Raw genomic sequence first — 26,720 nt, 5'->3', positions numbered from 1 at the left:
CTACCTGTTTACAAAGAATGGACAAAGGGTGAAGACACTAGACCCATGGGCTGCGCTTGCTCAAAAAAACCTTTGAGCTGAGACTTAACCCAAATAAATATATAACTACTAAAAGAAAAATGTTTTACTCAGAAAAATTAAAAATACAAAAACATATGAACTCTAAAGAATGTGACTCTCATTACTATATAAGTAAAAATTATAAAAATCACCTTCTATCATAAGAATGTGAGCGAGGCTGAAGATCTCTGGACCAAGACCTTGACTTTGACCTTGACTTCCTTCCACCTTTCTTTCGGCTGTATGTTCTGCTGTCTGAAGAACTACTTGAAGACGACCGTCTACGGTGTTTCTTTTTTCTCTTGCTTCTGCTTTCTTCTTCAGTATCTGATGACCGGCGTCCCATTTCTAGAAGCTTAAATTCAAAGAAAATTATTTCCAACATAAGGGCACAATGGATGAAATTTAATACAGTAATTTTTGTAAAACTTCATAAAAATTGTAAAAGTCTTAGAGTAAAATTTTATATATGCCTGGCTTTTTGACAAGACATGAGAAACAGTTCTAGTAGTCTTCTAGAATTATCAATTAACTCTTCTTACAATTTATGAACAGTTTAAATTTGCCCTAAATTTTTTCAAATGTCTCTCAAAAGAGTCAATCCTGAGGACAGTACACTATAACAATTTTCTTATATTTTAAGTCGCATTTATCATTAATTATATGATATTTGGTTTAGGGATCATCTACCTAATCCTTCATTTTCACATTCCCTGGAGATAAAAGATATTTTATTATCGTTTAGAGTTACATTTTTCTAACTGAAGGTTCTAAACTTTTAAATGAATGAGACCTCATTAGTCATCAACAAGTACAAACTGAAACAATACACTATCATCATTTTATTTGTGAAGTTTGGGGGAGGAAATATTAATTAAGCTACCAAAGTTAATGAGGTTATTGTGAAGTCAGTCAACTCTTCATACTGCTAGTGCCTATAGAAAATGGTGGTATAAACCTTCCTGAAAGCAATTAGGCAATTTAAACAATGAGTCATAAAAATATTGATGCTTTTTTAACAAAGCAATCCTACTTATAGGAATATATCTGAAAAGTTTTCTTCTCTTTTTCTCTCTCTCTCTCTTTTTTTTTGCTGAGGAAGATTCACCAAGCTAACATCTGTGCCAATCTTCCCCTATTTTTGTATGTTGGTCACTGCCACAGCCTGGCCACTGATGAGTGGTGTAGGTCCGCACCTGGGAACTGAACCCAGGCAGCCAAAGCAGAGCATGCCAAATTTAACCACTAGGCCACGGGACCAACCCCTGGAAAGTTTTTCTTAAAAGAAAGATATATTCATTAATAAAACTGTATCTACAGAGACTACAGTTTAAGAAACCATGTACATATGAATAACAGCAAAAATGAAAACAATTGATGATATTTAAGTAATGAAATTGGGTAATTGTTTTCTTTTTTTAACTGTTTTCTATATGGCTGCAGTAATGTTTATGTACTTAGTATAAAAAAGGAAAAAATATACAAAAATAGAAACTTAAGGCTTTAATATTTAGGAATCCTGATAAGAAACTTGTTTCACTTTAAAATTAGCCTTTAGATTCTCATATGCAATGACATTTTCTTTAATAAAATAGTTCTCAGCTATCTTTCAATGTCACATAAAAGCAAAATCCATCCTATGTAATAGTTAAGATAAATGGTTAATGGGTCAGATAACAAAATCTCACCCTTTCCTTTAATATTTATTCAAAATAAATTAAATATCATTACTATAAACAAAACAATGGGTTAAATTACAGTTTTATTTTCAGAATTGTCAGGTAAGCTATCCTCTCCCTGAATTCAGTGCAATATCAGTTGCAAATCACTCTTAGGACTTAATTCAAAACTTTTAGCTTTTTTTTTTTTTTTCTGCTTTATCTCCCCAAATCCCCCCGGTACATAATTGTATATCTTAGTTGCAGGTCCCTCTAGTTGTGGCATGTGGGACGCTGCCTCAACGTGGCCTGATGAGCGGTGCCATGTCCACGCCCAGGATCCAAACCGGCAAAACCCTGGATCACCGCAGCGGAGCGTGCAAACTCAACCACTTGGCCACCGGGCCGGCCCCTAGCTTTTTATCTAGAGCCAGAATTATACTTTAAATATAGTTCTGAACCTCCAAGTTGTTCACATTTCTAACATTTTACAGTTCAACACAACACTGGGAAGACTTGGTTGCTGAAACTTTTAGTAAATCATTAGCATATCTAAGCCAGTTTCCTCACTGAAAAATGAAACCACACCGGGTAAAAGATCGTCATGATTCTTTCCAGCTTCAAAATACTATGATTATGAAATTATACATATATATTCAGTATATACATATATGCTTATATATTTAAACACGTGTGTATACAATATCCACTCATATACAAATATATATATATCCAATATCCAATACATATAATATATAACCACATATCTCTGTGTGTGTGTGTGTGTGTGTGTGTGTGTGTGTGTGTGTCTGTGTATTTCCATTAAGGAATTTGTAAATAATTGAGTGATAATGATCATCTAAGTTTTCTTTTTTTTTTTAATTGTTTTTTTTTTTAAGATTTTATTTTTCCTTCTTCTCCCCAAAGCTCCCCAGCACATAGTTGTATATTTTAGTTGTGGGTCCTTCTAGTTGTGGGATGTGGGACACTGCCACAGCATGGCCTGATGAGCAGTGCCATGTCCGCCCCCAGGATCCAAACCGATAAAACTCTGGGCCACTGAAGCACAGCGCACGAACTTAACCACTCAGCCACTGGGCCGGCCCTACGTTTTCTTATTTCCTAGCTTTCTCTTCCTTTCATGTTTTCACTTTTAAGCAGTTAAGAATTTTATTTACCTACAAATAATCAATTAAATTAAGATTGGTTTTTATAATGTTCTTATTATCTGGTTAAAAAAACACTAAAATGAGAGTAAAAGGATAAAAAAGTATAAATTCACAAGGATAAAGAGACTACAAGAGAAAACAACAGGAACAGACAAGATATGTCAACAAATTTTTAGCAAATGAAAAACAGATGGAAGATTTAGAGCTAAGAAAGCTGAATACCAAGCAACAGCAGAGAATTCCAACACGAGAAAAGCCAATTCACATAGCAGAAATCAGAGAGGATCAGGAATTTGAGACATCAGATACCACAGTAGGCACAATGAGGCATGGAACTAAGAAACAAGGGAACTGGCTGAAAGTCTGTAAAAGAACTAATCCCCCAGACCCCTCGCGGACCCAACACAGACAGGCGACTACTCTTCCCCAATCCCAGCAGGAGAGGTGGTAGATTCCGGAAGAACGACAACACAATGAAGTACCAGGTCCCAGGGCATAGTAAAAGAGGGCAGAGAGTCGGCAAACTGAAAGTTAAAGGGATTAAGTGAAAGTCTACAATCTAACAGTAAATACCGTAGCCTTCTGTGTGCTCGGGTCCAAGAATTCTGGGAGAGGATTCTTCTTTGCAAAAACTGAACAGTACCTGAAAAAAGATACATAAGTATTTGAAAGTCCCCAGAAAAACAGGTCAGGCCTTCACTCAATCACCCTAATAACCAAGCCCTTGAGTTAAGAGGCTCAAATCTTAAACACAGTAAACTTTTTTCTATAAACGTTCTTTCTGTTAACTTTTTAGTGATTATACAACGAAAGATAACCAAGCACATGATGAAAGCCTTCATCATGAGAGACAGAAACCAAGACAAAAAGAAAAAAAGCAACTCATAGTCAAACAGAAAAATGCAGAAGACAATTTCAAGGAAAAAAATCACAGTTAATATCCTCAGAAACATATGAGAAGATGATCTAGCCAACAAAAATAGGAGAAACATCCACAGAACAGCAGAGAAAGCTTGAAATTTAAACAAATGATAATTTGTAAAAAAAATACAATAAAGTTAGGAGATAAGGTCAAAGGACTCACAGAAAGCAGAAATAAAAAGAGGAAAAGAGGATCAGTCTAGGAAGTCCAATATCCAATTGATATGCATTCCATAAATAAAGAACAGAGAAAAGAGATCAAGAAAAACATCCAAAGAATAATTCAAAAGAATTTCCAGAACTGAAAGACATGAATTACCCTAAGTCCCTGGGACAATAAATTTTTTAAAAAGGTATACACCAGATATATATAGCATAAAAATTCAGATATCAGGAATATACAATCATGGGCATCATAATGACATTTCAGTCAACAACAGACTGCAAATACGACAGTGGGCCCATGGAATTAGTACCATATAGCCTAGGTGTGTACAAGGCTATACCATCTAGGTTTCTCTAAGTACACTCTATGATGTTCACAGAAGGACGAAATCACCTAACGACACATTTCTCAGAATGTGTCCCTATTGTTAAGCAACACATAACTACACAGAAGATGCCAGAAACTTCTAATGGGAAAAAAATGGGAGAATCACAATACAAGGCATAGGGCTTCTTATCAGCAACACAGAAAACAATGGAGCGTTGCCTTCAAAATTCTAAGGGAAAATAATTTTCAACCTAGAATCCACATCCAGCTCAATCATTGTTCTAATATGAGATCAGAATAAAGACATTTTCAGATATGCAAAGTCTCAAAATTATACCTCACACTCACCCTTTTTTAGGAAGCTACTGGAGGACATGCTTCACAAAAAAGAAAGAGTAAAAAAACAAAGAGGAGCCAGATTCAGAAAATAACTGACCTAACACTAGAGATAGGCAAAAAATTCCAGGAGGACTGCATGCCTAGGTATAAGGGATACGTGAGTGGACGAGAGACAGAAGTCCTTGCCCTCAAGAAGCTTACACGCTAGTCTAATAGCAGTTCTCAAAATGTAGATCCCGGGGCTCCCTAAGACCCCGTCAGGGGATCCAAGTCAAAATGATTTCCATTACAACACCAAAACATGATTGACCTTTCCCCCTGTGTTGACTTTTGCAATGATGATGTACAAGCAAGAGGAAGCAAACTTCTGGTGTCTTAACAGGAATAAAGGCGATAGCACCGAACTGTGCTAGTAGTCACGGCATTCTCCACTGTAACTCAGTTGGTTTTTTAAAAAAAAAGGCAGTTTCACTTAAGAATGTCTTAGATAAAGCAGCAAAAATTATTAATTTTATTAAATTTCAACTCTTGAACACACATCTTTTTAATATTCTGTGTGATGAAATGGGAAATACACATAACTGCTGCTACATACTGAAAGATGATCATTATCTTGAGAAAAGGCATTTGGGCAACTGAACCGCAAGTTGAACTAGCTGCTTTTATCACGAAACACTATTTTTATTTTAAAGAACTGACTATGATTATTCAGACTTGGGTATTTGACAGACATTTTCTCAAAAATGAATGAAGGGAGTCTTTCATGTCAAGGAAAATTGACATTATTTGTTGCCAATGATAAAATTTGAGCTCTCAAGCAAAAATGAGAATTTTTGGATAACTTGTATCTGCCACCATGAGACTGACAGCTTCCCAGTACTTAAAGATTTCTCTGATGAGATCAGTGGTGATTCACAAATGTTAATGTTTTTTTATATTATATAATTAACAGTGTCAACATTTGGAAAATATGCATAACTCAGTGAACCAGTATTTTCCAATAGGCCAATGCATGATGCCATAGAATCATGCATGAATAAAAACTCCATTCATAATGTAAGACTAGATTTTAAGATGCAAGAATAATAAGATATATAAAATAAGATATATAATATATATAATATATAAGATATATGATATAATATATAAGATAATAATAATTATTATTATTGTAATTATTATTAATGTAAGAATAGATTTTAATGTAATAGAGTATGAAAAGGTCATCGACATGGTTTTAAACACCACACTGCAACCAACCTTTAAGAAACTACTACTTGTCAAGTTGTGGTGTAGTATCAAAGAAGTAATTATCTGAGGTTATTAAAATACTACTTTTTCCAACACCATATCTGTGTCAATCAAGATTTTCTTCATATACTTCAATCAAAACAACTCATAATAATAGATTGGATGCAGAAGCAGATATAAGAATCCAACTGTCTTTTATTAGAGATTTGCAAAAATGGAAAACAGGTCCAGCCTCGGTGTCCCAGTGGTTAAGGTCAGCAAGCTCCACTTCAGTGGCCCAGGTTCAGTTTCTGGTGCAGACTTACACCGCTCTGTTAGCAGCCATGCTTTGCTAGCGGCCCACATACTAAAAAAATAGAGGAAGACTGGCCAGCAGGTTAGTTCAGGGTGAATCTTCCTCAGCAAAAAAAAAAAAAAGGAAAATAATGCCATTTTTCTGTTTGTTTCGTTTTGGAAAATACAGTTATTCGTCATATCAAATATATTACCATGTAATGGATTTATTATTATTTTTAAGTGAATTAATAAATAAATATTTCAAAACTTTCTGTTTTAATTACTAGTAAGGGAATATTTATAGATATAGTCCACATGGATAAAAGTCCTTGGGGTCCTCAATAATTTCTAAGAGTGTAAAGGGATCCCAAAACTAAAGCTTGAGAAGCACTGTTCTAAGGTGCCTACAGCCATTCCATTCTCCTTTCCTGTCCAGTTCACTAAGTCCCTATGTAAGGCATAAAGAAGCAGAAATAAAAGAAAAGGAGACACATCCAAAAACGTACGTTGTCGATGACCAGAAAAGAGAGAATGGGAAGTGCGGATAAATTTTTCTGTTTTAATTCCAACCAAATAATTCATTCACAATAGAAGAAGGACTACATTTAACCCAGAAAAGTTAATGGAAGACACAAAATCCTTCCTTACACGAATTAAGTAAAAAAAGGTTGAATAACCACTGTCACAAAACTATAAATATTTTTTCAAGTAAGTTACATCTCAGAAAAATTACACTGAAGTATAATTAATCTAATACGAGCAAGCAAAAAGCCATCATATTTCTTTATTATAGCTAACGGCAAATATTTATTCAGAAAAGGAAGTAAACACTAAGAGCAAATCAGAGGTAGATGCAAAAATTGTCTTCTCTCTCAGTGACAGGCACTGAATGCCTACTCACCACCCTAGACAGATACTTACCTCTGGATTTCCACAATGTCACTAGTATATAATTGAATTACTTGCTCATTCAAGTCATGACGGTCAATTTACCTAACACACTCCTAGTAAGGAAGAACTCTTTATATTTAACCCAATTGGTAAGCTGCAATGCATGGAAAAACATATTAACAGCTCTTTCTGATATGGACAATGATGAATTGAGCATAAATTTTCAGGAGTCCCACAAGCTAACAATTTTTCAATCTATCTGTAAGCAGAAAGGGCAACACAGAGACAGAAATCCTACAGCTCCTGGTTTTCTGTTCTCCCTCTAGTCTCTTGTACATCCTGGTTTAGTCTCCAAGTTGCAAACCTCACCCAACTAACTACTCCCACTACAGAACTGAAGCCATGACAGGTAATGACTACAGCAGAACATCTGTTTACAAAAAACATCTTATTGTAAAGTTTAGGTGACTGAACGAAGATGTGGAGCCAAGACGTGGTCATTCAAAAGAGAGCTCAAAGGCATACACAAGCAGTTCTGTTGTCCAGTTACTAGTAAAGGTACAAGAAGCAGTTATCTTTTTCAGACAACAGGCCATTAGAGAGAACGAAGATTCCTAGGGACATGACAGTTTATAATTATTTCTCCCCTACTCATTCATTAGTATGTCAAACTATAATCTTTTTGACTGTGGACAAATAGCCAAAAAAAAAAAAAAAAGGAAAAATAGTCGTTTCAATGGAAAATCCACCTCAAAGAGGTAGAGAAAAGTAAAAATGCAGTTAACAGCAGATAGCATAGGAGGAAATCCACAAACAAGTATAGAACCATGCAAAGGCAGTAAAGGAACGGAGGAAAAATCCTAGCCTGAGGAGCATAACAAAGCGAGCCTCGAAAGAGATATAAAATTATCAAAACATTCCTCCGATCACACTAAAACTTTGCAGAGTGCTCTCTCTCTTTTTTTTAAAAGCATCATCAGTCATGGGAATTTCTCCCCAGTGGTTCAAAAATGAAAGCAGCAAATATATCCACACATCCACTATAACAATCTTATTACAGAAGTTTTCCATTCATAACACAACTCTTGGCTGAGATTAGTCGAGTTGGTAAGGCCAACTAACAGGTGCCAGTGCCTTTATCTTTTTCAGTTGCAAACACTTTTAGCCCTCTTATAGAAGAACAGACAGTAATAAAGTGCTACCACTTAGCAGGAAATCCCCTTTGCCTGCAAAGAAAGTGAACATCCATAGACTCTAAGGCCGGAGGGGCTCTCAAAGGGTACCCAGTTTCCCCACAAGTCTGCACGTGTCACATCTGCTCCAGTCGGTAAACCTGAGAACTCTGCGCAGGTCCTTCACTTAGGGCTCTTACTTCTAAGTTCAAAGACGACAACTTGAATACTTTGGCAACACAAGGTATCTGAATTTATTTAACTACCTAGTACTTAATTAGTTGAAACACAAATAGGTTACTGCTAATTCTGAAAACGCCAAAAAATCCACTTTTTTTAGGCTTCTCGTGCGCATTTGAAAATACACAATCTCTGAGAGAGAAATTATGTTAAGGTTGACCTGAAATCAGGAGCAGGCAACACGCATAAGAGCGCATTCTAACCTCTTACTAAAGTAAACAGTTTAAGGGTAGCCATATGCCCTTGGTCTATGACCACAAGGCCCAAGTCCTGAAGTCAAGGAAACAGCGTTTAAGGAGAGCATGTTTATAGGTTAAGGGAGGAAAGTGTATTTCACTCTGCACCAACTCTCCTCTCAGCGAGCGTGGGCCCAGAAGGGCTGGGGGGTCGGAAGGAGAGATGGATCTCAAGCAGAGACGGCGGAGCTAGAGCTAGTGACCAAGCACCGGCCACTGACTGCAAGACACGAGCCCGGAAACCCAGAAGCGGCGATCACGGACCTGGGACTGGGGATGGGGCCGGGGGTAGAAGAGGGGGTGAAGAAGGGTGGGAGAAGAGCTGCCTAACTCTCCTGCACCGCCGCCAAACACAGGGCCTAGCCTGAGGCCTGCGACTGCCCAACACCCGACAGCTGCCACCACCCTACGGCCCCACCTTCGACCTCCAGGTCAGAGACCGCCCGGGACGTGGCGCATGCGCACTGCACCGCCCCGCGTGCCGCGACCCCCCGCCCTCCCCGCCCCGCCCGCCGCCGCCGCAGCCTCCCGGCCGCGGACCGCGCCAGGCCCCACGCGCCTGTCGCCGGAGCAGGGCCGCGCAGCCCTGCAGGCGCCGCCGCCGACTCCCAGGCCCCCGGGCGGGCCTCACCTGGGGCCGGGCCTTCGGGCTCACGCCTCCGTGGACTTGCAAGTGCCGCAGAGCTGGAAACGCTGCTTCAAATCTGGGCGCCGCGGCGGCCTCCGAACTTGCTTCAGTTTAAGCTCACCGCCTTCCTGGTTCCAGCGCCAGGCAGCGCCAGCCGAGCTTTCGAGTGCATCGATGGAGGCTACCAGGCGTTAGGAGTGCCGAGGGAGTGGATTGTCACACCGCCAATTTTTTGTTTGGTGTTGGTTTTGCGTGCTTGTTTGATTATTTGATTTTCTTGTTACCAAAAAGCAATAAAGGTGGGAACTGAAGAGTGTTATTGCCTTAGTAATCGTCGTTATCGTCACAGATAATCAGTAAACAAATCTTCATCGGAGGAAGTTATATTTAAGACTCCCACACGGAGCAGAATTGGTTATCTCGTGCTGGGAAGAAGGGAACTCTCCCAACAATATAAATCATGGAGTTGTTATGTATAGAGTCGTATTTGATTAAATTGTAATCATTTATTTGCAAAAAATGCATTAAAATTCGGTGTTTCTTCTGCCTGAAGGTGGAGGCACGCACCGGTTGGGTGCAAATTAGTGCCTCACGTTAAAGTAACTGGTTCGTAGTGGAATGGGGGAAGGCTGCCCGAGGCAGGGACAGAAGGTTTCTTCTGAAAGACAAATTAAATGTACAGGTCTTTTGTTGTTATTTAAACCGATACAAATTAAAGCGATTCAGCGTTTTCTGTAACTCATACTACGTTATTTATCTGTCCTTGCATATACATCATTTCTGCCTTATTTACTATAAGTAAGCAACGATAAGGAGGTAGATAAACTGTTGGCCTTGGTTTGGGTCGACTGTGAGAACCAACTCGTTCACAACTGCTAGAATCCCAAGCTACAGTTTTCTGCAGACGTTTGAGATGGTGAAAAATCACCTCCACAAATATATTTCTCATAAATGACTGTACCTTAACTAACCAGTTTTGAGGGACCGTTTTAAAACTTAACTATAACACTACATGTTTAAATAATTCAAGAGCTGGGGGGACCCTTGGGGTCCCTAATTTCATTGGAACCTGTATATCTGTCTGCAGGCTGTCAACTGAGTTTTACTCTCAATGTTTTCTTACCAAAACTGCATTTTGAAATGTCCTGTCTCCGGAAAATATTTGCTATTTAATGAAACAACATCATTAAACTTCGTGAACATTTATCAGTATGTGTGATTTTAAAATGATGGTTTTGTGAGTTTTTTGGGGGGGGGGGAGGTTGTATTGTTTTGTTTTAAACTAAACTTCCTTAGGCCATTGGGAATCCGTGGTCAGACACTGCAGATTTCTCATTGCTCCGTTTGATAGCAACAAACTATTCCTAAATAAATAAAGAGCCAATATGCCAGGGAAATCAATGGGAAAACCTATTTGACGTGAATTACACAACGATTGTGTCTGAGCCTTTCCTGATTTACCTTTAAAGTGGTCATCTTTCCCTCAAGCTAGTGGATGGAATTTGAGTTCAGACTTAAAAGTCTGCTTGAAAGAGCAAAAAAGTAGCTAGTGGGTCTTCGAATCCTTTACCAGACTTCTAACAGTCGTTATTTTGGAGCTGTTTGTGACTACATATTTAACACCTCATTTCGAGAGCTCTGTGAGCACCACATCCATTTAACTGACCTCAATACTGGTCATTCTGCCAAATAACCTCAAAAGCAGATTTTCATAAAGAAGTAAAGTTTTATGGTTATTCCCTTCTGATAATATCAGAATTAAAGTGGTTACAAATAGTAACCCAAGACTAATGAGTAAAATCATGTTTCCAAATTCATATAACTTTGGAAAGTGTATTTGAGTCTCTTTTGCAGTATAATTTTTAAAAAAAGAAAGCACTTATGTAATTCATTAATAACTAAAAGCTATTGCTCCTGGAAACTTCAAGATCTTAATTATTTCTCCTAAAAGTAGCAATAAACAAAATACTTTAAGAAGAACAAAAGATAACTTCAGAATTCAGGAGAAAAATGGCAAAGTAACATTTCTTAAAAGTATGATTTCCATCTCTCTTAAGCTACCAAATGTGAACATTTTAATTTGAGTGGTATAGTATGACACAAAGTTCTATGTCATGTCTATTTACATATATTCCATAAATACCAATATATTGTTATAATTGTGTTCTCTGTTTACAAATGTTTCATGTTGCTTTGATGGAACTTCTCAAATTATCTGTTAACTGTGTTGATGCCCTACCCAATAAGTGGAAGATATATTTATCAAAGCTCTGTAATTGCTTTATTTTTACTAAGAGTGTTAGATCCAAGAAAATGAACAAGTTACATTTAACATCAGAAAGCCTACACTAATATTCAGATTACTTGAAAATGTCCCCAAAGCCACACTTGAAGAGATATATTTGTGTACACACAAGTAAATACAACATTTCGTATGTAAATATTCTTATGTGAGATAAATCTCTATGGCCACACCACTCACAGGGAGCACAGCACAGACAAACGACTCAGGAATCTAGATGGTCCTTCCATTTAACAAATTGCTTCAATCAAAATAGTCCAGGGATAGAATTTTAAATCGTAGCTTTAAGAGAGTGAAGGAGAATTCTTTCTCCCGGCGAACACGCCTTTTTGACTAGTCCACTACAAATAAAATTAGAAAGGGCACGAACTTAACGTCGATTTTTTTTAAACTCAAAGAGGAATGATCATTCGCTTTTCAAAATTAAGAAATCAACTGGAATGTTTCTGAGGATGCTAAAGAAGAGCTCCTGTAATTCTTTGGGGGAGGGGTCTGGACGCGGGGACTTGCAAGGGAGAAAGGATAAGGGTCCTGAGACCTCAAAGAGGGAACGAAGTCAAACTGTCCTAGACCAGGCGCTAAGGAAACACTTTAAAATGAAATCTGTCAGGGAACAGCTGCTCGGGAAATGTGTTAAATCGACCGGCCCCTTCGTGCGCGATTTGTCCGTAGGGGAGTCGCTTAGGCTCCAGGACGTGAGTAGTGGGGTGAATCACAAACTCCCCGGGATGGGGAGCTTGATGAAGACCCAGGCTCAACTCTGGTTGCGGGCCGGGAAGCCCCTGAAAGAAGCTCCGCCGGCCTAAGAAGCTGTAGAGGACACTGGCACTGGACACGGTTGTGAAGCCAGGATGCCAGGCTGCGTGGTGACGGGGGGAAAGGGGGCAGCGGGGATGTAAGACTGGGATAGGAGGTCAGGATACGGAACTGGGGTGCAGGGCTCCTGATGCAAGACGAGGATGCCGAGCAGCAATGCGGGGCCGAGCAGTTGCGCCGCACGCCGACGCGGGGAGAGGATGTGGGGTCGTTGCGGAGTCTGGATAACCGGCTGACTCCAGGAGCCGCGCACTTGTCAGTTTCCTCTTGGCCACGCCCCGGCAGAGTAGGTCCAGATCCCCAGTGTTTAACTAAGTCGTGACACCAACGCAAAATCCACGCCTAATTAAATTAATTAGGGATTCTTGTCAAGCCTGGATTAATGGCCAAGAGCGCAGGCGGCCGGGGCTATCTGAAAACCCGGACAGCCGGGGACCTGCCTCCTCTTCCCGCCCCCTCCCGTCCCCCTTCGCTGCCCTCCCACTCCAGCCCCAGCCTGCCTGGACTCCAGCCTTAATCAATCTCAGTCTCTCTCTCTCTCTTTCTCTTTCCCTCTCTCTCTTTCTCTTTCCCTCTCCCTCTCTCTCTTCCCCGCACCCCCACCCCAGCCCCCCCTCCCCTTCCCCCAGGTAGTGGGGGGGTGCTTCCCGGGAAGGGGCTCCCTCCGAGTTGCGAAGGGGAGGTAATTTACTCAGAACAAGGGGCCGCCTTTGCGAAGTATAAATAGTGAGACTTCAAGCGCAGCGTTGCTATCAGATCTGAACTCTCCGCAGGAAGAATTGTCAAAGATCTTAACATTGAACAAGCGCACTCGGACAGGGAAGCATCAGTTCCCATTTCCCTCCGGCGGCCCCCGCCCCTTCCCTCTTCTTCCTCCTCCTCCTCGTCCTCCTCCTCCTTGTCCTCCTCCTCCTTGTCCTCTTACTTCTTTTTCTCCTTCTACTTCTCCTCCTCTTTCTTCTCTCTTCTCTTCTTTTTCTTCTTCTTCTTCTTCCTCCTCCTCCCTCTCCTCCCCCACCCCCTACCCCATTGATGTGTTATTATTGGGGGGGCTGGAGCAGTAAAAAAAGAAGAAGGAAAAAAAAGAGCGGGGCTCGGCTGGGAGAGGTTGAGCGCGGGGCTGACGGACATCGGCGGCGATGGAAGAACTTACGGCGTTCGTCTCCAAGTCTTTTGACCAGAAAGTGAAGGAGAAGAAGGAGGCGATCACGTACCGGGAGGTGCTGGAGAGCGGGCCTCTGCGCGGGGCCAAGGAACCGACCGGCTGCGCGGAGCCCTGCCGCGACGACCGCAGCAGCCCGGCAGTCCGGGCGGCCGGCGGAGGCGGCGGCGGCGGAGGAGGCGGAGGAAGCGGAGGCGGAGGAGGCGGAGGAGGTGCAGGAGGAGGAGGAGCAGGCGGAGGAGCTGGAGGAGGGCGCTCTCCCGTCCGGGAGCTGGACATGGGCGCCGCCGAGAGAAGCAGGGAGCCGGGCAGCCCGCGGCTTACCGAGGGTAACGGCCTGACCCCCGGCCGCGGTTCCCCTTCCCGCCTTCCCAACTCCTCTGGCGGGAGAGGACCCCGAGGCCCGGCGGGGTTGGGGACGGCACGCGCAGAGGGCCCCCGGATCCCAGCTTTGGGAGCTAGAGTGGTGATGGAGGGGTGGGAGTCCGGTGGTGTGCACGGTCGTGGGTGGGGTCCGGGTGTGTGGGGGGAGGGGGAGCGCGTGGGGTTTGTGCGCATCCTTCTCAGATGCTCCGGCTATTCCCACTCCACCGAAACGCATTTTCATCAGCCGGAGGATCGGCCCGCAGCCCAGACGGCCCGCGGGCGGATGGGGAAGTTCTCGGGGCTGGCTGCTGGCAGGGGTGCTGCCAGTGGCTGGGCCAGGAGACGCGACTGCGGTTAGCGTCTCGCGCCGATTTCGCGGGAGCCCCTTTTCTAGGCCTGAGAGAGGAAGGAGAGAGATTGATGGATGGATTGACTGGGATTTCAGCCCCAGGTCGCCCCAGGGTTTCAGGCCGCCCGCTAAGAGCCACTCGAACTCCGCGAAGACCCTGGATCCCTGGATCTTGGGGTCCCAAACTTCCCTTTCTCTTTGAGCTATGAAGGTAGAATGAGGCCAAGGCAGGCCAACGTCCGGGCTACGCTGTTTCTCTCAGGAGACGCGTTAGGCTCCTTTTTTGGGTTTATTTTTCGATATTTACACAATTCCGTTACTGCTTCGCATCGTCAGGTACTCTGGTTTTGTAGGGGGAAAATCCTTTGGTGCCAGAAAAGTGTTAGGAAAAGGTTTTATCTAAATGGTGGAGCGTCCTGTACCAATTCAAAGGAGTTTAACAATAAAATTAATTTGGCACTTGGTGCCTGCAGTAACTGGTGCGCTGCCATATTTTTCCAATTAAGAAAATATGTGACATGCGTGGAATCACATATTTAAGCAAGCAATTAAGTTGTTTATAACACGATCCGTTCTTCTTTAGGCCAATAGGGAAATTTGGGGGCGAAATAAAGATTGTATTAATTCTATGAATCAACTTGAAATGTGGACATCTTCCTCTTTGAAGCCCCAAAAGTTTGAGAGGCATGTACTGTGGGCGACACGAAATAGACAAAGCCTTCTCACCCCTTTGGCAGAATCTGAAGGGTGTGCTTTCGTATTTAAATTTCATTACGGTACCAGTGGAAATATTTTCCTGTTAACCCGGCTCTAAATGTTTGCTCGAATGTTACCCACTTCCTCCCCGGAGGAAGTGCAAATGTCCACAAAACGAACTCTGAGACTAAAAATGCGGGCAACACTTAGGATCACCGTAGCTACAATGCCAGGCCGGGCTGAGATCTAGAGCTCTTCTTTCCCTGGACCCGGCAGCAGGTCCTCTTAAATTTGGAAAATGATGGCAGAACTGTCAGGCAGCCCAGTGCAGCCTCTCGAGCGTGAGTCGCAGCTTCAGGCCCTGGGTACACCAGCATGCCGGACCGCGAGGTTAGAGTCTGAACCCCGGGCAGACACAGTCCTGGGACTGTTGATTTCCAAGCTCAGGGCAAGTATTAACTTCTCTGCAGGCCAGCTTTTCCGGAATTGATTTTTAACACCTATGCTGATCTGGATCCTGGGCTGGGAGGAAGTGCAAACAGCCTCGACTATCCAAACGCGGCTTTGACACCTTAAAAACCCAAGTCTCCGACTCAGGAGCAGAGGATGAAGCTTCCAGAGAGCAGCTTCTGTTGATACAGGCTCCCCATTACTGCTCCTTGAGCTAAATATATATATCCATATCCCTCGGGTGTCTCTGTATACTCACGCTCGCAGAGCTCCTGTTTTTGAAGGTAGGAGAAGGAAGGACAGGAAAGTAGCAACGGATGTGTGCAAACCCAGAGCAGGAAAATGCATATTTTATTAAACATCCGAGCGGCTGGGTGCATGAAAAGGCTGTGAACAACCAATAGAAACCGAGGATCGCGAATGTTCCGCTTGAACCTGTTGATCTCTGTGGGTTTGAGCGTTTAGGGTCGAGTCTGCCTTTCCAACGGGGAGGGAGAAGGAGGCAACGGTCTGTTTCGCGGGCCACTGGAAGCTGGTTTTCGGGCTCTCGCCTTCTGGCCGGCGTGGGCGGCGAGCCCTCCAGGCCGCCAACATGGCGTGGGCGCCTGTGCTTAGGCGACCTGGGTCCGCCAGGGGGGACGGGGACTGCCTGGCCGCCCACGGGCCATCCTGGGGATTTGGCTGGAGCCCCCGTTGGCACCGAGCGCCGGAGGATAGTGCTCCCAGCGCCGCGCAGCACCTGGGTCTTGTTCTCCCGCTGCGCCCCTTCGACCCAATTGTTTCCGAATTAGCCCACAACTTTGAGAGAAACAGAGAGCCAGCGGCGGCCAGAGCTGGGCTGGAAACGGTCTAGCTGTCTGGGAATGGCCAGTGTGAGAAGCCAGTGTGTGGCCTCGCCGCGCCCTTCTGCCCCCAGCGCGTCCTGTGACCAGCGGGGCGCGGCGCTTTTGATTTCTGTGCGTGCGTGGGCGAGAGTGAGTGTGAGAGAGCCGGAGTGGAACGGATTTGGTGTTCGCAGGGGATGGAGGGTGGATGGTGAGGAGGTGAGTTGAGGCCACAGTTGCGGAGGGAATGGGTGGGTGAATGCCCACCTTGCCCTGGGGCGCCTACCCAGAGTTGATTTTTGCGCATTTCCGGGATCCTCTTCCTCGGGACAGGGTGAGGGACCGGACAGGAACTCCGGGAAGGGGCAGGGTCCTCCATCCTTCTTGAGACAAATCTGGTAACGGGATTTGCTGTGTTGTTTTTGTCCACGTGTGTGTATGTGTTGCTGTGTGCTCGTGTGGACGTACGTGTGGCCCTGTTCGTGGTGACCCCTTCAGTGTCCCCGGAGCTGAAAGATCGAAAAGAGGATGCGAAAGGGATGGAGGATGAAGGCCAGACCAAAATCAAGCAGAGGCGAAGTCGGACCAATTTCACCCTGGAACAACTCAACGAGCTGGAGAGGCTTTTTGATGAGACCCACTACCCGGACGCCTTTATGCGCGAGGAACTGAGCCAACGGCTGGGGCTGTCTGAGGCCCGAGTGCAGGTACCAGGCTGTGAGGAGGTTGAGGCTGGGCCCAGGGAGAGGGGGAGGGGCGCTCCTGGGGTTGGAGAGACGGCTTAGGGGACACATACCAAGGGTGTGCGGGTTCGAGTGTCTAGAGTGAGGTGAGAAGGAAAGGGATATCTTTGCTAGAGGTCTTATTTTCCAAAGTAAATCTTAGTCTTATAGCACCCCCCCCCCCATCCCCTTCTTTCCCCGTCCCAACATATGTTTCCAGCAGAAGAAAGCTGTGCTGGGCTTGCTCCCAGAGTTTCTATAAACCACAGACCCCTCGCCTCATGATGCCTTTAATGTGGTTTAATCCTAATGGGCCTACTTTTATAAGCCTTAAAAAAAAAAATCGCACAGAAAATGTTTTATCTTCTGGATGCCCTAAAAGTTACAAGGAATATTTGTTCACCCGACTTGGGTTTCCTTGAGGGTCTGCTCTGGGGTCTAGGTTTGCTGAGAGGATATGCCAATTAGGTTTATAGAGGTACAGACTATAAAGAAAATTAGCAACTGTTAAGTGCAGAAATTTACAGTCTGTCCTTAGCGGTAGATCTCAAACTGTGTGAAGCATCAGAGAAAGAAATGCATTTTGGTCGCTCTTTGTTCCCTCATTTAATCAAGGCGGGGAAACTGAACCACAGAAACTTGATTTTAAAACAACTCACATATCTTAATATTGACATTTCCAAAGTCTAACCCCCAGCAAGTGCCATTGAAGTTAGAATTGGAGCAGATTTTCTCACTGGTTGTAGAGGTGAATGTAATGGCAAAAGTAGGCTTTAGGGGCATGTAAGGTGAAAAATTATATACGAACGTGCATACATATCCTCCTTCTTTATGGAGAACAAATTTAAATGTTCCAAATTGTATTTCCGCTCAAATAATAAAATAGGAGAAAATGATGGTCATTATTTGTTTGAACACATGGAGCAGTTTTAGGCCTGAACATCTGCAGCTGTTACAAAGTATCACTGTAACAGATACTCCCTGGGTCTCCGATCGTAGAGACCACCATCTGCAGCAAACTATGCAATTCTTATGGGGCTTCCCCACATCTTGTAATAGGATCAGGACAAAAACAGAGCAGACACGTTGAATGGGAAAAGTAATAATAGGCTGCCTTGGTCATCACAGTGTCAACAGCAGAGCCTTCCTTTTTAAGCCTCTCCTGCTTTGCTCTGTGTGTACTGAGATCTCTAGAGGCTCACAGCCCCTTAAAGACATGATGATAATTATTACAGTTGTGAGCATTAGTATCTCAGTTCCAACTTTTCTCCAGGAAAAAAGAGGCAAGAAGCCTCAGGCCATTTGAGTTACACAAAGAATGCCACCCTGGCATGAAATCTACCCTTCTATTATACTAAATGGCAGGGGAACTTTTAAAGATTTACATTGACTATGACACTTGCTTTCAAAAACAAGAAAAAGCTCTGAAGCAATATTTTACTTTCATGGGGTTTTTAAATACATTAGTTTGTGAATCAGTCAATATGCTGTATTATTGGAACATAATGCTGTATTATTGGAGTATAAAAACAAGCTTTATTTGAATTTTTAAAAATCTGTCATACCGCCTCTAAAAGTTGGCAAGTTTATTTAAGAAAGTACTGTCTGGGAAAAGATAGAATCCAGGAGTTACTTGATTTATCCCCCACCTCCCTTTCACAGAATGTTGTTCCCTTTCTCTCATAAGAAGCGAACTTTATTGCTGGTCTTTATTTTTTCACACTTTTATTTAAATTTTTGAGCTATTTTCTGGATGCTTCTGTAACTGCAAGCAGTGGCTTTTTCTATAGAAGCAAATTAGATTATCATGATAATAGCACAATTATTCTGCTACTGTGTTACACTCTGCTGCACAGAGGAACAGAGAAATTCTAAACTTCTTTGTAGAGAGGCTTTTATGACACTAATTACCTCTTCCCCCATTCTTATTCCCACCCCCCAGAAAAAAAACAGAGTCACTATTTGCTTTGGTGTTTGCTTTTTCTTGAAGATGAAGCTAATTAATATTACAGGCTATTAATGAGCACATTCTTCTCAGGTCTTACTGGGCAAACGTCTAAACCCGCGATCACTTTGGTATCAGGTATCAGGGAGAGTTTCAGGCCTTAGGGACGCTAATGTGGAAAGATGAAACCAGGACTAGCAGTAATTTATCAAAAAACAATTTATCTTGCAAAAGTCTATGAAATCTATTTTTGTCATTTGTTTACATTTTTAACTCTGGAAATTGAGACTATTCTATATAGTTCAAAGATTGCTTGCTATATCTCCCAATCCTTACCTAAACATTACTCTTTTTTCACTGTAAGTTTTAAAAGTTTTTGAGTCATAGCATCTAGGTTTTATTTTTTGTCTCTGATTTGTAGGTTTGGTTTCAAAATCGAAGAGCTAAATGTAGAAAACAAGAAAATCAACTTCACAAAGGTAGGCTTCTCAGACAAAGGACATTTGGTATTTTAAGCAAAGAGAGAATTGGGGACTATTGTCATTACAAAGACAAAAAAACTTCTCAGAGATAACCATATTTAAAAATCTGCTCTGAAGACAGCTAATGAAAGTCTTAAAGTTTGGGAGTAAATTACATTTATTTTAATTACGGCAGCAGTTTAGGAAGTTAACAGTCCAATTCCAAAGGAATTAGTTCTATCTCGGTACCATTTGAAACCCTGGAAAACAATGCTGGAAATATCAACCTCACATTATTGTGTTTTGTTCCCCTACTTTTTACAGGTGTCCTCATAGGAGCTGCCAGCCAATTTGAAGCATGTAGAGTCGCACCCTATGTCAATGTAGGTGCTTTAAGGATGCCATTTCAGCAGGCAAGTACAGCCCAGTTTCAACCTGTTTTTAACTGTATAAAGTCCTGGATGTTTACCTGAACTGTTGAGTACCCCCTCTCTCTGAACCCCAATGTTGGTGTCTATGCAGTTGGAAAATCAATGTTGAGATGATGTAGTGGACCTGCTCCCTGCATGCCTAGTCCTTTCTGTCCTCATGGGAAACACGCAGAGGCCTGAGGGCAGCAACCAGTCCTTTAAAGGTGCACGAAAGATTGTGCTTGGGGAGAGGAAGGAAAAGCCTTTTGATTAAAATTTTGTCAGATCCAATACGGAAGTTAGTCCTAAACTGTTTCTAAGGCAACTCTCTAAATATGTTTCTAGGTATTTTCTATATCTTAGTCATGTTAAATGTCTCGGACAGAAAATAAATAAATAAATAAATAATTAAGTATGCCCAACTCGGACTTGATTTTCTAGAGCTGTCCCTGTAAACAAAGCTTCATCTCTAGGAGAGAGAGAAGCCTGGGTCTTCCCAGGGTCTCCTGCCTCTGCAATGCCTTTCTTAGCCATAAAGAGACTTTTAAGACTACATTTTAAAAGCACAGCCTGCAGCAATGATTTAATCCTGGGAAATCCCAGTGCTCTGAACTCCCTGCTTTCCAAGCCTAAGGGCGCAACTCTTTCCCAACCAGTGCTTGACCTTCCCCATCCGCAGCAGGACCCCTACTTGGTAGGACTGTGAAGTCATGAATTAGCTCTCAGTTCCCAGTGTCCTGGACTGGGGAGACCCCTGAGTGTGCCCAAGTATTGAGGGTTAGTGTTAGGGAGCTCTTAGCTCTCTTGGCACCACAGGACTCTGGTATCCTGACGCTAGGTTTTTGAAACAAGAGAGAATGACTGGAGAAAGAGAGAGAGGGATCTTAAAAGGAGACCCTTACTACTCAGGAGGTGATCTGCAGGCCTGCAGCACCTGGGAGATTGTTAGAAATGCAGAATCTCAGGCCCCCACCTAGACCTTCTGAATCAAAGTCTGCATTTGAACAAGATTCTCAGTTAGTTCTTATAGCAGTAAAGGTTAGAAGTACTAACAATTGTGATGAAGATGCAGTAACTTCCCAAGTGACATGAAAAAGTTTTGTAGTTTGCTTGTTGGAACTTCAGTGCTTTAGTAGTGGGGTGAGAGTGTATGACAGCATCCAGAGAGGAGGGGAAGGGCCTTTGCCCCGTCTTTCCAATACACCATCGTTATTTTGAGGAGGGTGATATTTTAGCGCAATAGCAGTGTGTCTTTCTGATGGGCCCAGCTCCCGAGGGGGCGGCCGCATTCCAGCAGACGGGAGCCCCCAGGACCCAGGCAGATAAGCTGTGCTGATTAAGTTGCAGAGACTCAGGGGCACTGGAGTATCCCTGTGGCGCCCCAGATTCAGTAACAGACTGAGAAGGTCAGCCAAACGTCCCTTTCCCATCCCCTGCCCCAGCCTTCCCCGAGCCAAGCTGGACGCCGTTAATGTTCTGTTTCTATTCTGTTGTCACCCTAGGATAGTCATTGCAACGTGACGCCCTTGTCCTTTCAGGTTCAGGCGCAGCTGCAGCTGGACAGCGCCGTGGCGCACGCGCACCACCACCTGCACCCGCACCTGGCCGCGCACGCGCCCTACATGATGTTCCCGGCGCCGCCCTTCGGACTGCCGCTCGCCACGTTGGCCGCGGACTCGGCCTCGGCTGCCTCTGTCGTGGCTGCTGCCGCTGCCGCGAAGACCACCAGCAAGAACTCCAGCATCGCCGATCTCAGACTGAAAGCCAAAAAGCACGCGGCCGCCTTGGGTCTGTGACGCCAACGCCAGCGCAAAGGTCGCGCTTCCACCGTGGCACGCCCCCTGCACGCCCTCCGCGCCCCGCTGCTTCTCCTTTACCCTCTCCGGACCTCCGGACCGAGCCTCTTTCCGCCCGCTGATCGCCCCTTGCCCCCTTCGGCATCCCGGACTCGGAGGGCGGGACTCTGCGCGGGACCCGGGATCCCACGAGGCGCACCAGCTCCGTGGCTCCTGACCATTCACCTACCCGAGGCCCTAGAATTCGGCTTTGTAGGGGCGGGTTTGGGGAAGTCTGGAGAGAGACTGGACAAGGGAGTGCTGGGACAGCGGAATGTGGCCGACGGCAAAGCTGCAACGATGGACTCCGGCATAGAAATAAAAATCCTGTTAATAAAAAATGAGCAAAAAAAAAAAAAAAAAAGTAGAAAAGCGAACCAGAGAGAGAAAGAGAAAGGGAACTTATTTCTTACTGCTATTTGACAGAAGCTGAAATCGGAGATAGAACCAAGGAACAAAAACAAATTTTAGAAAGTAAAGTATTTTATACATTTAACAATATGGAAAAATAACCTGGATGAATCTCAAGAGAAGGGGGAAGAGGTACCAACTTAGAGCGTATGTTTTTTTTTAATGGGCTAAGAAGGCAAAACAGAAAGAAGAGGTATACTTATTTAAAGAATTAAGATGAAAAAAAGTGGGCAGCTGGGAAGTTCACAGGTTTTGAAACTGATCTTTTTCTGCGAAGTTCACTTTAATACAAGAAATTTGATAAGAGAGGCGGGCCTCCTTTTACGTTGAATCAGATGCTTTGAGTTAAAAGCCACCATGTATGGAAGAGCAAGAAGAGGGAAGACAGTATAAAAACGAGGAGAGAAAAAAATGCTATTAACACAAAAAAGTGATACCACAGACAATGATTTCGCTGAGAAATTATGGCCGAACTGTCCAGACTGCTGACAGTAAATTCCGGGTTGCATGTTACTTGTATTCCGTTGATGGTGTCTCCCCCCTCCCCGCTTTATTCACATGCACTTACTCCATTTTCATCTCCAGTACGAAAAACACCACGAAAAGCATCTGGAAATTGATATGTATCTATATATATTTTTGCCCTGTCTTTGATCCTGGGTGACAAAAGAACAAAATCGGAGGGGAAAAAATTTACACTGATTATCCCAAGAAAACTGAGGCGGGCAGAAAATGTGGGGAAAGGAAAAAGAAAACAAGAAGACCCAATGAAATAATGAAGGTACAGCGCCTCACTCCGGGCCTGACACATACATAGTAGGCGCTCAGTGTTAGTCCCCCCCCTTGCCCCTTCCTTGAGTTCCCTCTTGCTGATTTCCTGAAGTCCTCTTTGAGGACCGTACTTTATTTCCCCCTCTCTATCCTGTCACACCTTAAACAACACCCAGCTAGATACAGGCACTAGGTTTGTGTAAAATATGTTGATACACACAAAGTTTATTTTGGCTAAAATGTGTGAACTGATGGTTGACTTTCAACATTTGCATTTTATTTCACAAAGGTGTATATTCAAGTAATTGTTTCAATTCATGTAGCTATTTAAACTGGGGTACCCTGGACTAAGCAATCTGTATCCCAATTCTCTAGAAAGCCTCCTTAGTTGTTTTTTTTTCCCTTCTAATTTACAAGAAAGAGGAAAAGCTCTTTTAACTGAACTTTGCTATGCGGTTGAGCTTTGTAACTATTTGTTCTCCATGAAAACAAAATTATTTATATTTGCCATATTTTTTCTAGTGTATTAAGTTATTTTAAACAAAGAAGATGCTGTTATTTCATGACGTGTTGTCGGTACAAAATGTTTTGGTTTCACCTTTGTTAAACCTTTTAAATAAGTGCCAAGTTATTAATTGAAGACACTTTGCGATCAATTGAATGAAAATAGTATTGTTTCATTTGATGAGGTTCGCGTCGTCTTTGTTCCTGTTACTATTAAACTATCCGGGATAATCTTTCCGTCTTCCTTTTTGATGAATGTGTCTTTCCAATATACCAACTTGGGAAAGCGCTTGCCTCTGCTCCTACGTGCCGCTAAGGGCCGTGAGAATGGTGGCTCTGTGGCGGTCGTTAGCGCAGAGCGAAACTTTCATCCCCCCATTTTATCCACCTGCACAGAAACCGGATAGGTTTTATACCAAATCAGTAAAGGAACGGATAATACGTAAAATAACATAGAATAGAATAACCCTCCCTTCCCCAGGACGGACTCTCGTTCTTCATTTGGTGCGCTTTCACTCTTGAAGTTTACTTGGGGGACTTTTTAGGGAGGAATGAAAGCGGCATCAAGCGGTGCAAAATCCACCTGGGTTAATTGCGGACGACAGACTCTCGGTTCCAGGTCCCCGACCCTCCCCGGAGTCGGGCAGGCGATGATGGTTGGGGAGTGGGTCGAGAGCCGCGGAGGGGGCCTGGGGCGCTGGAGAGGGCGGATCTCCCACTTCCCACTGCAGTTTAGCGCTTTGGGAAGCAGCTAATGCGTTGGTTAAATTTAGGTAAAGGTAGAAGCCTGGACCGTGTTTAGGAAAAGCCAGGTCATAGTGATCCTCAGAATCCCGAGGAGCCCCTCCCTCCCTCCTCCTCTTGCCCCCTTCTCCAGGAAGAAATCCCACGGGTCAAGCCCCCAGGCGCTGCCTGTTTCGGGGTGGGTAGAGACCGCGGAGACGCAGCCCTGGCCGGGCCCAGGACAGGACCTTCCCTGCCCGCGCGGGCTCTGGGGATGGGGGCGCCCTCCTCGAAGATGGAGAGTTTCCTGAGTATCCCCTGGGGCCCCTTGGGCTGGAGGACGTGTAGAGGAGGCGACCCCTCCGACGAACCTTCCCCGGGCGAGCCGGCGCTCGGCGCTGCGCCTCCGCGTACACGGGGTGCGGTGTCGCGGCGCTCCCGGCGGCCCAGCAGGCGGGGGGCCGTCGTCCGCGCTCGGGGCTGGCGGGGCTCCAGCCGACCTGACGGGCGGCCCGAGCTTCACAGCGCGCAGCTGCCTGGGCCCCGGCCCGGGGGCCTCCCGTCGGCGCGGGGCTGGGGGTCCCACGGGCGGCCTCCAAGCCCCCGCCCCGAGCCAGCCCCGCTGGCCGCTCGGACGCTCCGCGGGCACCCCGGGGGAGGCACAGGGCGCGGGAGAGCTCGGCCCGGGAGGCGGCGGCGGGGCCGGGGCCTAGGCTGCGCCCGCAGCTGCGCTCCGAGAGGCCCGAGGTCGAGGGAGGCGCGGCGCGCGGCCCGCAAGGCTCCCGGCGCGGCGGCGGGCGCGGGGCCGTCGAGGCCCCCAAGCCGCGTGGGGAAGGCCCGCGTCCCGGGCGGCCGGCGCGGCGTGAGCTCCGCGGCCTGGGGGCCCCGCGGCGCCTCGCCTCCTGCCGCGCCCGCGCTCCCCAGACTCGGCGGGGCCAAGGCCGCCGTGCCCGGCTGGAGGGGCCAGGCCGTCGGTCCCGCCTCCCGCGCCCGCAGGGCCGGCTGTGCGAGCGCAGCGGCCCAGACTCCCGGCAGGCCCGCGGGTGTGAACAAGAGGTTCCAAACCCTGACCTCCCGGAGCCGCGCTGAGAAAGGGGCCAAGGAAATCTTCACTTTAAATTCAAGTGAGGCCCAACATGCACTGGTTTGGATCGAAACTCAATAGTCGTAATAAATAATAAATAAAAATTTCGCCTCCCCCCCCCCAAATGTTTCAGGGTGTTCACAGCCTTCTCGAGCTACAAAATCCCAGATTGGGGAAAAGTGACTTAAAGAGATTATTCAAGACATCATTGGTGTTAAGGACTCTGTGACACAAGCGGTCCGTAAGATTGAAGGCCTTTGCTGAAACTGAACTGATAAATATCTATTTTGAGTTTTTCCTCAGATTTATAACTTTTTAGATCCTCAGATGGTAATGCTTTAGCATAATGCAATGCTCAAATTTCGGAACTATTTTGATTTCTGAAAAATGCCTTTTTGGCTTCAGCGACATGAGATCCTGTTATTTTTTCACAAATCAGTTTACATCATAAATTGCAAACATTTGCAATAAGATCTCAAGATTGTTTATTTTATGTAACCTCAAGCACTTGACTCTGTTAAACACCAGTACAGAAAGTCCGTGAAATCAGTTTAATGTGTGTGAGGGAATTAAAGGATCACTCCTTTTCATCACGTAAACAAGGCATTTAAGATTGTTTGAATTGTCAGTCTCCCAATTTTTAAACAGTCTTACAATTGAGTATTAATTTTAGAGTCATTCTGTGCAAAAATAATTACCGAAGTTATATTCTGCTTTAATTAAACGTTTCTGGGCAGAAGAAAATGGTATTCTGCATTGGGAAGTGGGTGATTGTTTTTAATGTTATATTATTTTAAATTATTTTAGTTCAAAGGTAAATAAAGTTTGCTAATTCCAACGGGGGGAAAAAGGCCTGAAATGGTTTTTTAATGTGCTGTTAGAACAGTTAGTCAAAGTACATTAAAGGAACGTCACAAACCCAGAAATAATAAATATGTCATTCTAATGAGAATGTTAACTTATGGATAATTTATTCAAGGTAGTTTTTGCATTTCACATGGAATCTCTTACGATGACCTGCCTGAGTCCCATGATGCTTGTTCTTCAAAATCTAATTTATATAGGCTCAGGATATACATAATTCATAACTCTGTTGGTATATATATGTACACACCCCAAATTTTAAACCTTTACAATATGTTTGCATGTTTACTAGCATGTTTTCAAGATGACTGAAATAAAAACATAAAAAATGTTAAACATGATATTGAAAGCAAGTGCTTGTCCATGTGTGAAGACAAAGTCCTTGAAAATTGAAAATTAAAAAAGATTAGATAATTTTCAAGCTTAGATGTAGAGTGAACACTGAAATATTTCAGACAGGGAACATTCTTGTATAAGAAATATGAAAATCTCCAGGAAAGTCTTACAGATGTGAGCTTCTAACACTTCAGATGCCTAGCCAATCCTTTCGTGTCTCTAATTCATAAAACAAAAAATCTTTCAGTCTTGGGGTATTTTGTTTTGGGTATTTTATGTGTCAGTCAAGGTAACCATCGCATATGCCTTCAGTACAGGAAAATTTAGTATAGTACTTACATGGAGTTCTGCCGGC

At 44.2% G+C, this 26,720-nt stretch overlaps 1 protein-coding gene across 2 annotated transcripts; it reads left to right on the top strand.

Moving 5' to 3' along the window:
• Window positions 1-12,971: 12,971 nt before the first annotated feature.
• On the top strand, window positions 12,972-23,591 carry SHOX2 (SHOX homeobox 2). Of its 2 annotated transcripts, none has more exons than XM_023623203.2 (5): window positions 12,972-13,943; window positions 16,798-17,006; window positions 19,388-19,445; window positions 19,752-19,840; window positions 21,376-23,591. In XM_023623203.2, exons 1-5 carry the CDS (start codon window positions 13,592-13,594, stop codon window positions 21,631-21,633), a joined length of 966 nt encoding a protein of 321 aa, XP_023478971.1. In that variant the 5' UTR covers window positions 12,972-13,591; the 3' UTR covers window positions 21,634-23,591. The 2 variants fall into 2 exon arrangements, with proteins under 2 accessions (XP_023478971.1, XP_070099274.1); XM_070243173.1 differs by having other exon boundaries at window positions 21,340-23,591.
• Window positions 23,592-26,720: the final 3,129 nt, after the last annotated feature.

This window comes from Equus caballus, chromosome 19, assembly GCF_041296265.1.
Source record: "Equus caballus isolate H_3958 breed thoroughbred chromosome 19, TB-T2T, whole genome shotgun sequence".
NCBI classification, from domain to species: Eukaryota; Metazoa; Chordata; class Mammalia; order Perissodactyla; family Equidae; genus Equus; species Equus caballus.
The sequence above is the reverse complement of the archived record's forward strand: the minus strand, read 5'-3'. Positions and strand labels throughout refer to the sequence as shown.

Excerpts from the sequence above, each read along its gene's own strand:
- SHOX2 (XM_070243173.1), top strand. The coding sequence starts at position 13,592 with ATGGAAGAACTTACGGCGTTCGTCTCCAAGTCTTTTGACCAGAAAGTG. Across the intron at positions 17,007-19,387 it reads TGTCTGAGGCCCGAGTGCAG|GTTTGGTTTCAAAATCGAAG; the intron begins GTACCAGGCTGT and ends TCTGATTTGTAG. Across the intron at positions 19,841-21,339 it reads TAAGGATGCCATTTCAGCAG|GATAGTCATTGCAACGTGAC; the intron begins GCAAGTACAGCC and ends TTGTCACCCTAG.